This window comes from Opisthorchis viverrini, assembly GCF_000715545.1.
Source record: "Opisthorchis viverrini unplaced genomic scaffold opera_v5_355, whole genome shotgun sequence".
Lineage (NCBI taxonomy): Eukaryota > Metazoa > Platyhelminthes > Trematoda > Opisthorchiida > Opisthorchiidae > Opisthorchis > Opisthorchis viverrini.
This window is the reverse complement of record NW_008752017.1, coordinates 30,558-41,397: the sequence shown is the minus strand read 5'-3', so window position 1 is coordinate 41,397 and position 10,840 is coordinate 30,558. Positions and strand designations below refer to the sequence as shown.

General features: G+C 44.0%; 2 protein-coding genes across 2 annotated transcripts in view; one reads left to right on the top strand and one right to left on the bottom strand.

Moving 5' to 3' along the window:
• Positions 1-10,840, top strand: part of T265_15126 (hypothetical protein) — a gene marked incomplete at both ends in the record, with an annotated part of 43,340 nt that overhangs the window by 18,997 nt on the left and 13,503 nt on the right. Inside the window, one exon of the mRNA XM_009176704.1 lies at positions 1,328-1,530. Within this exon, the coding sequence (XP_009174968.1) occupies positions 1,328-1,530 (203 nt within the window). The remainder of the gene's footprint in view (positions 1-1,327; positions 1,531-10,840) is intronic.
• The window catches only part of T265_10358 (hypothetical protein), a gene marked incomplete at both ends in the record, with an annotated part of 9,149 nt that continues 1,503 nt past the window's right edge, over positions 3,195-10,840 (bottom strand). The window contains one exon of the mRNA XM_009176705.1: positions 3,195-3,284. Coding sequence (XP_009174969.1) covers positions 3,195-3,284 — 90 coding nt within the window. The remainder of the gene's footprint in view (positions 3,285-10,840) is intronic.

Sequence of the window (10,840 nt, the reverse complement as noted above, 5' to 3'; positions counted from 1 at the left end):
ATTATTATTATTATTATTATTATTATTATTATTATTATTATTAAATCGCATCATGGCCACGTGAGGCTGAATAAAATCATTCGGCCCCGTTGTCTTTGCGTTGTATGTCTGAAGTTCTAATCTCGCAATGATGAGGCATATTTTATAGGACTTGGTCGCAAGCTGGTCCTGTGTGACACCAACGGCTCTCAATGCCCGCCTTCCAGACAACATTCTATGCATGTTAGGAGCTTATCTCGTCATGTCGACGACTTGTTGTGGGCGCGTCTGAATTAGCCAATTAGCCACTGCCTAATTTTGGACGCCTGGCCGTCGTATTTGGCGGTAAGCTACGAGGCTAGTCAGCTTGATCAACACTTAGTGAGTCGTCAAGCAGTGGAATTATCAGTCTACCTTTCCATTGTAAATAAAATTGTAGCAACCATTCACAAAGTATCGTTCCCGTCATCCACCGTTTTCGATTTGCTACGTACATACAGTCCAGCTGTGCGTTAAACGCAGTTTGCATTTCCAATGATGCTTTTTTTTATTCCAGTCCGAATCGCTGTAGAAACCCACTGTATCACACACCTTAACCTTTTCAAACCACAATTGTTTTCGCAATCGTGTGCTTAGGTCTTGTAAAAAATCGATGAACAGTCAGTTCATATGACACCGACTTCAATGTAGAACAGAATTTTGCATAGGAAAGTAGCTAACTGTCACACACAGCGATCTCTTTCAGAGTGAGTGTTTACTGTACCTAAAGATGCAAAAGAAACGCTGAACTGCAATTTATGGGATCTTCTTGCATCAGTGGGAACTGAGGCATTCTCATCGACTAGTCCAGTCGGTGGACTCATGAAAAATATGCACCATACACTGCTCTTCTATGTCCGCCCAGCTACCTATTTTCCCGAAATATGCTTGCTTTAAAATTCCTACTCGTTATCCATGAACTCATCTGAAAGGACTACTATTGAGCCTCTTCAAGACATGAAAAAAATTCGTTTTGGAATTGACCGATCTGCGCAGGTTTCTAGAAATCACCTATTTGAATTCACCCTCTTGCAACGATTTTGGAAAGTTACTTTCATTGGCTTCAAGTTTATTCCTCTCCTTATCTGATACTTGCGATAGTCAGATGTGATTTTTCAGACCACACTATACACAGTATACGCGTTTATATTCGTACGTTTGTTCGTTGATTGACGGGAGCGCTCAAAACTGATGATGGGCTTAAACACTGGATTCTAATGGCAGGGTTAACCGGCACGTTGCCAAAGGTCGATCAGATCCATTCAACCAAACATGCTCTTACGTACGATGAGATAAGTTTTTCCCGTAGACTATCTTATGTTTCGCAGCACGTTGCATTCCTCTATTCATTCTTTTAACACAGGAACATTTGCGGGATCCACGGATTCAGTTCAGCAGTCGATCAATCTATACAATGCACGAAGAGTCGAAAATAGCTCCGTTCTTGTCTGTCCTGGCCGAAAAGTATGGTTCACACGTCGCTGTTGGCTCCTATCCAGCGTTTCATAACAGGTCAGTTTGGATGTGGCTTTATGTTTTGCACGCCACATTGTTTTGTTTCATTTGTTATGGGAGCTCTTGAGTGACCGGTGTACCTCTAAATCCTGTTGTTGTTTCAACTTGGATGCAGTCTCGCATAACAAGGACAACCTAGGCTGAAAAGTCGACAATCACTTTATGGCTGTTTTATTCTTGTTGGGAATCATCTACATTGTTCAGCTCATGATTAGCTTTCGTTATCTTTGCCGATTTTATGATGTGTATCCGTTCTTGTCATTCACGGCTGTCTGATTGGGTCATCAACGTATGTCCCTCACAGTGCTCTCGTACAGCTTTTCCAGGGTTGTATTTCTTTTGGCATTTGACGTTCAGTGCACAGCATAATAAGATAAGGCTTTTTTTCGAAATTAGAACTTTACCAGTTCATCAACGGAACCTGTCATATTTGTCATTAGAAGAGAGCACTTTGTATGCATGCAGACTTGAGCGAGTGATTCGCGATAAACCATTGATCTATTCCATATCGTGATTTCTTCTAGTAACGCTTCGATTATAAACACTGTCGTACGCCCGATTGTTCTCACTGTTGCCAATGCTCAATAACCAAAATCTCGCAGTCACCTTTCGGTGAAAACGGAGTAGTTTGATCAAGACCGCAGAGTAGGTGAGAGTTCACCAGACATCCATTGTGTTGTGACTTTAGACCGGTGACAGAGCTTTGGTGCGGTTACTTTTTCCAGATGCTAACGCCTTTCCGATCAGTATGCCCGTTCTTCGGTGTCTACTGTGCCACTTGTCAGCGAACGAAAGTAATCTATAGGGAAAAGCTTCGCTACCTTCATTTTTCTCATGACTTCTGTGTATATCCAGGCATCCGAATCAGTCCAAATGCCAATGCGTGCTCGCAGAACTTCAAGGGTTCTTGAGTTAGAGCACCGGACTTTCGAAAACTAAGACGATGTAGCAGTATCTCAGCTACGGTACCAAGCAAAGTTTGTATGCTAACCTCTCCGGGGTTAGCCGGATTAATCTAACAACCACTGAACTCATCCCGTCACGAGGGTACTGGATTTTGCCGTGCCTTCGTACAACCATGATTTCTACAACTAAAAACACTGCCATGCAGTCGCGAGGTATCATCGGTCTACAGCTACATGGAGCAGAAAATTTGAGCGAAAACAAGATATCGCTGACACCTCCCTTGTTTCTCTTCCCATATTTTTTCCGTTTCCCCACCCCACTAGTACTACTCTCCTTATAGACCCATCTGTCAGGCCCACAGCCCCGTTCATCTAGCAGGGCCGTTCCCGTGAAGTCTGCGCGTGAGCCTGCGCTGACAGTCACGGACGCCTTGAAACCAATCTTCAAGTCTCGATCTGTGATTTATCGAGCTGCTTTTACTGTTTGCATTTGAAAGCAAGCAGGGTCTTGCTTGTGCTGTGTATCGAAAAAAAAAGTAAAATCCCTGAGCTAACTGCCCCATCATTTTCCACTCGATCCCTATCATCCACCTCTGACGATTCACAGACCGCACAGGATTTGTAGTGGTTGGCGTAGCCCTAAGTTACTGGGTGGAAGGATCCCGGCTTGACCCGTTGGTAGTCACCTCGGGTTTGTTCATTTGGTAACGTCCGTGAAGAATTCTCATGAGTGAGAGGTTGACCGTTGTCTCCTTGTCATATAGGTTTACTCCCTCCCCAGTCAACTGTTGTTGTGACACCACCAAAGACAACATCGATGACGCTTTGAGAATCCGTTACGATTAACTGAAAGCCAGAGATTTGAATACATAAGTGGACAGAATTAGCGCATCAGAGACAAGATTGGATGGTGGAGTTGGTGTGAGTGTTTTCTAATTGTCTCGTTGCAGATTCACGGGGATCAATCTCCTTGTGCCATGGTCCGGTTACTGGAGACCTGAAGACGTCAACTCGGCTTCTCGCAGAGGCTGTGTCTCACGCCCATAGAACAAAACAACCCGTACTGTAGATCGTTACATATGTCCCTTGAAATTCAGGGATATACCGCTTTGTCGTGATAGTTGTTCTGTAGGTCGTTGCCAACAAGGGGACCGGTCACCTGGATAAGCATGATGGCTGTTTGACAAACCCTCAATAGACAAAACACCTATGGAGCCATTTCCCTTACACTCAATTGTTTATGCCTCTTGCCATGGTAGCTGATCTATCCCGGGTGGATTACTCCAGGCCGTCTTCGATTCTGAGCCGCGTTACATTGAGTATATTCTTTAGAATAACTATACTTTCCTCTACCCACTTCCTTGGTGAACCTCAAATTGGCGCGATTCCGAACATATTGACAGGCCCGTCTTTGTTCAAAATAGAAATGGTGTTACAGTGCCACCAGTCAGTCTCATTACCACCGTCTAGTGAATCCAACATCATCCACCGATTCACTTGTGGGTTCAGTATCACCTACCTAGTCAGAACAGCACGGTAGTGACGATTCAGTGTTGGCGTGCACGTTCCATGGAGGATACTAAGACGGTCTGACCAGTCAAATGCACCGACACAACAATAAAGCCAAAGATGCTTGCAGCCTGCACTGCTAATCTCTTCAGTTGCCGGTCATCTTACCGGGAACGAGAATCGCATCGATCTAGCGACCGCACTTGATATCGTGTTCAGCACAGCAAACTCGAGAGGTTTGCTAGAGCCGTCGTTATTCTCAAATGAAGGCCGAACCAATGTAAGCATCAACAGTTTTTCACTTCGCTGACACTGCCATGATACCCTACAGAGCAAAACTGTAACATGGTGATTTTGACTTGTGTAGTATGCTTGATGAGACAGCTAAATAAATCTGGAATGTCGCACATGTACTGTGCTCATCTGCTCCGGTATGAAATAAACAGAAAGTACAATAGACAATCAGGCATTTGATGGGAGCGGAAAAGGGCACAGTATGGGCAATGATGAGTAGGTATCAAGTGATCTACGGATACGGGCATTCGGACTGTGTAGACAAATGCTATACGGATGTGAAAGCGTTGTAGCAGCTATTGTGTTCGGAAGGTAGCTCCGAATCAAAAGCGAGACGCAAATTATATGGTATAGGATGAGTTGGGCACAAAAATAGGTGTAACTTTGCTCACTAACTGAAAAAGTGTCAAAACAGCATGTGCAGCGAAATCAAATTGAATACAAAAGCAGCAGATACTATCAGGCGAGGTGCAATACACAGGTACTATTAAAGGATGGCTGTAGTGGGAACCCAGTTGTTCTAATGGATAACATGCTCACCCGCCATTCGAGTTTTCAGGCATCTTGTCATCAGTGAAGACCGAAATATCCGTGCCATCAACTAGACGTAAATCACTATTAAACGGAAGCAAAAAATGAGACGGGAGGCAGGGAAGTAACGTGACGTTATGTTGAGCAGGTATAAATCATACTACTCATGAATGGTCAAACAAAACTTGGAGAAGTAGCCGTCGTCGATTCGTGTGGGGAATCAACAACGAAAGAACTGATTAATTTCGCCTGGTTCCCGGTGAAGACTTTTTTCTGTTCACCAAGAAATCCACATTCGAAATACGACTACTGTCCCTTGAAAAGTTGCGTTGGTCTCCGTGCCAAATGGCTGCAACGAAGCTGTGTGTATCTTAAAATCCCGGACAAGGCGCGCTTTCTAATTTAGGACTCGTAAATCTCTGATGCACTTCTGCCCAATGCGATCATCCCATTTGGTCACGCTGCGCGACCGGCTTCGTTGTGCTGAAGTATTTTCCAAGAAAGATTAACGCTTGTATTGTGATTATGTAGTGGACTACAGTATACACCTGCCGGTATTTGGGATGGTGCATGCTGAAAACTATACATGAATTGATGGCGGAGCCAGTTACGGTAAACACGGGACGATGGAATATCGGATGAACAATACAACACGTACATTTATTTTAGCTACTCGGGATCCCTCTACTCAGCCCTGCAACGGGGCTCGTCGATATTCCTTTTTCGCGGAGTGCATTTCAGACCGTTGCTCCGAGGTTAACGGGATGCGTCTGTAACACTTGATAGCACTTCCAACCGTAGTATAGTTACAGAACGACCTAAATCGAAGAGTTCGCTGACGAGAAAGCGCGCGGTAGGTTCGGTTTCTGTCCATCAGTTGGAGCATAAAACGGATTCAGTAGAACTACACTTTTTCAAGCCTGGCTAACTGTTGTGCAATTTGTAAGGTTCCTGCATTCCATTTCATACCACTTTCTAGATTCTTTCAGCGGTGGAATTTCAGGCGTCAGCTGTGCACACTACGTCACTTTGTTGTTGATTCTTGGTGGCATTTTTTGGATCGAGTCTTTTGCACTCCAGTGCCCTGTGAAGTTGAATTTACTCGGACCATGTTCAGCGGGAAAACACCACCAGTTTGCTTCACAATCGCTATATCCCTTTTGGTCATCTTCTACGTGAACTATATGCTAGATGCTGAGTTTCATTTCCTTTTTGAGCGCTAGTTGCGCGGCTTGTCCACTGTGGCTTATCACTTCAAAGGGCTAGGAAAGCTAAATCCTGAGTGAACTGTCCAACACACCTTTGGACTCAAAATTGGAATAGCACACCCTTGGGTTAATGTGAATCAAATGGATGTCAGTGCTGAGTACGAACGTCTTGGATAAACGTCCTTCTCCCCAAAATAGCAAAAACTATGATGGCAGAGTATTTTCTGTTGTGGTCATCCATTGCCCCCCAATTGGTCAACCCAATCCCAAGAGGAAACAACACAATGAAAACTCCCTAGATCTACCACTCAACCACGATTTCACACAACTGACCACACCACTGTTCTGATCGGGCCTGACGTGATTTGACTAATCAGTTTAGTATACATGTACGGATCCATTTATTGGAAGGTTTCACAGTTGCAGTATAAATGAAGTTAAACAAACCAGTGCGTAGGATGGGACAGCTGACGATACCTCGATATTCCTCTAGCTGACACTGTCGTATCAGAATCTTCTTTTCAGATTGCTTTATTCCGTGGTTCTTATCGATGCGGGTTCAGTGGTGCGAAGATGGGATGACAACCGGCATGAAGGCTCGTCACGTTGCATGTACAATACGCATCCATTAATGGGGGGGGGCACTCCACATTCAGGGACAGTTATGAATTCTCCATGAACTTGTGAATTGGGGTCTTCTTACTTCACCTGAAGAACAACACAAAATAGGGTATTTGTAGCATAGTAAAACCAATCGATACGCAACCATTTTTAGGACTGAATAAATGCTCTACTGAGAAGAATCACCACCTTTTGTGAATAGATCAGTCACCACATGCGCAGAGGACAGTCAGAAATGAAACCCGAAAAAATATCTACCTTAATTGACTGGAAAATGCGTGGGACCGACTGAGTACTCATCGTTTCTTAGAGGTTTGGTAAACAATTTATTGCTGGGAAACGTTTCACTTTTGACGTAAAAGGTTCGTCAGGCTAACTGAGTACGTTACTAGATTGGTCGGGTTTTGAGGTAGTTGGTCCGTGAGATTTCTTACGATTAGCCGACTTTATCAGTGCCTTAATTTTGGATAGATCGGTGGGTCAATAGACCTTGCATTAGTAATGGGTTATCTGGGATGAATGAAACTATGCGCCTTCGGAAAATTTGAGTGCCGTAGGATCCAAACATGGTTACGACAAGATAGGTTAGCTACGGAATTCTAACCACATGAATGCACAAATGGTTCTCCCATGCCCATGCCAAAAATACCGCTCTTCCTGGTCTGAATGTGCGAGAGGAAGTGCTGTGGTCAACTTGAAATCAGGCTTGTAATATTCAGATCTGTGTGATGATATCTGTTATTAACCGTGCGGCGAGACAGATGAAGCACTTGTAAATGCAGTGACTTCATGATAGAACGACAATAGTTGATTCAGCTGGACCTTTTAACTGATACGTAGAATACAGACATGTGCTTAGCAGACCTTAAGCACATGCGTTGAAGGGAAGGCAGTTTTTGAGGGGATGCCTCCAAATTGTATCGGAGCTATCGGATTTTCTGGAACAGCAGGGCTATCTAATAGCACTAGCACCGAGTATGAAACAAATATCACAATCCGACAGACCGTCTACTTTTATATTTTTTATCGTTCACATGTAGCACCTTTTCAGTGCCTAGCTGCGATGCCACTCGAATGAGACCCTCTACTAAATAGGACTGGATTACTCATTTCCCAGTCATATGGGTTGCCATCAGTCCACAAGTAAAACAAATGCATTCAGTTTGCATCAGCCTCTTGGTGAGCAGCAAAATGGAATTGAAAAACCAGATACGTGGCGTTTTCCGAAGTTTGGTCTGATATTGCACCAATCTGCTTTTCTCCAAACCAGCCTGGTCGCTGGGTCTATCAAAGCCACCCTATTTATCTGACTAGCGTCGACCGCAAGAGGAGGCCCCATATTCAGGTTCTGGTCCTGTTTATACACACCGTGGTGGTCTATTTGAACTACCTACTGCCCGCATCGCGTACAAACCTCACGCTTTCCATGGCCATTCATCCATCTCGGGTTTGTGAAGAATCGAACTGTCACATACGACCTGTTTGTGAAGAATCGAACTGTCACATACGAAAGACACATATGAAAGACAGACCACTGCATAAAAAGTCTTCGGAAGCAGCGAGGAACACATTGAGATCCGCTTTCCGAATACTAAGTACCGATGTCACAAACACTTCATGGGTGTTGGATATAAGATGGCCATCCTGAAAACAGAGCCTCCTAACAGGTGTTCTGAACATACAGAAACGTAAAATGGTCATTGTACTTGGATCAGCTATCAGTAAGATGAAGTCGGACTACCGTCGTTTGTTAGCGATTACTTATGTGTTCCGTCGTCTCATAAGATTTGTGTGACCTGGCGATCTGTGTCCGAAGGTAGTTTTTGTAGAGTGGGCATCTATTTCAGTTAAAATATTTTGAGCACTTTGAATGAGTCCTTACCAAAGGTGGTGACTGCATACCTGATTAGCATTCCAGTGCTACACCAGCTTCAGTGTTTTTCGTTTAGCCGATAGATCAAAGTTCCAATCTTCAATCGATGGAATTGGCCGACTGCGTCACATGATAGGACGCCACCACAACCATCCAGTTGGAGTCTGAACCATCTAGACAACCTGAATATTTCTAAGTCCACATTTTGTGATTTTACCGAGTTGCAAGGCGTCGTGAAGTCTTAGGAGTCGACTCCTCGAGCGACGGTTACGATACTATCTAGTAGAAGTATTTAGGCAATCCGATTGCTTCCCTCTTGGAAATCATATCTAGTGAGAGGTCATGTTATTTAATCAGATCGTCACATTTTGATCTGTACAGCGTTGATTATTAATCAAATTTTTTATTTCTCTCATTTGCCCATGTTTGTTTCAAACACACACACAGACCCACATCTGTATCTGCTGTGTTCATGGTTTTGAGCTCAGAGCTAAATTTGAGGAATCAGTGATCGTTGCCCGAGTTTTAAATCAGCCCAGAGATTGCGCTTTATAACCACTGCCTGTGTTTAACATGGCAGAACATGGTCAGAACTTGGATAAATTGACTGTGTTCAGCCTTACTTACTCGGAATTAATAGATAAAATAAAGTTGTTGACATCTTTTATTTTATGCGCTTCAATTGCCAAACTGTATTTGTTCCTTAGCTGTAAGTTTGTTACTGTGCCGAATGAGCTGGCAGCGCTCAGTTGAACGCGTTGGTCAAAGTCCTAATGGGAGTAGAGTGGCAATGGCAGATGAAATTTTAGCAAACGGTCAATGAGGGCCAGTGTTCCTACTATGACACAGTTATCTCTAGGACAAAGTAGTCTGTGTGGATGAAGAAATTCTGTTTGTTGATGCGATGGCGAGGAATTCAGCGGGGAAGCGTTTTCGAAAATTCACGAGCGACAAAAAACAAGGTTTCCATTGCTGTTACTGACAATTTGAGGAGGGTAAACTGCGCTCAGATGAGAAGCGATGAACCAGTGCATTGTTGAAAGAGTGGCTTTTAGCCGTCGGCAGGACGACAGTTTTTAGGGGTCGAACTCCACCCTTAAAAAATCATGTCGATGAATTCAAAATCCACCCTGTAACCATGAATTTTTAACCTTCACCGATTATTTCGACGTAGCGTTTGATTTTAAACTAGGTTCTACCTCATAAAACGAACTATCCACAAGGTTGCTGAAAACTCTTCGAAAACCCACGACCGGTTTCACCATTCTTGGAGCTCGTCAGGTAGGTGCAGCACTCGAGTTTCCGTCAACCTTATGTCCTACTTGAACCCAATTGGGACTGACTTCGACAAATATCCTCATTTGCAAATCAATTTGGTTTTCACGTTTATCATGTTCTTCAACTGAATGTGCTGCACACAGGCCGCCCCATGTTTCAGTTGGTACAATATATCTGTATACAGTGATATCTCGCATATCGTACCAAGTGAAAAGTAAGACTGTGTGCAGCATATTCAGTTGAAGAACATCATAAACGAGAGATTTACTTGAGTCCCCCGTGAAAACCAAATTGATTTGCAAATGAGAGTATTTGTATTTTCTACCTCCTTGTGTGGTGTTTAGATTCATTTACTCACACGTGTTCTTTCAGTCGCATCCATTCTTGTTATTTACAAGGTAAAGTTGACATGAGTAGGCGGAATTATAGATAAAGAATCGTCCACCTGTAACACCGTTTTGATTTCTGACTGCAAAGCCAGTCAGGTGAGCTGAGGTGCTATCAGGTTGCTCAAACCTAGGCAGCAGCAGTCGAGGTGCTGAGGTTAGACCATGTTGTATCTCTTCACCTGCCCTGACGCTACTGGGTTATAGTCAGAAGACAAGAAGACGACCTGAAGGAACTGTGTATTAACGCAATTACAAACTTCTGTATATATGATTCACTTGTCACCGTATTTGACGGTCGATCCGCTGTGAACCAACCAGTGTGTCTCCCACACACCCACACCGGTCCTCGGGCGGTTGTTCCTTTGTCTCGATTGATCGTAGATGGCCGTCTGTGCGCTTGTGTACGGGATGCCTTGGCCATGGAGTGGGTGTGAACATTCTGTGTCCTTATTTGACCTTTCTCCGGCACATGATGAAATCGGACGTCATTCCGACGTGGTGGCATAGTCGCACGGCTCTGTTCCACACGACTGTTCCGCTGCGCAGTAGGCTGATGCGTAGCCGTATTACCTCCCCTTTCAATTTGATACTGTTTCCGGACTGCTTGAATCTGATCATAGTTTTTCTTCTTTGGGTTTACTTGGAGCCAGTTTGGTCGTTTCCTTTTCCGACTGGGTCTTAGCTGTAAACTATGCGCTG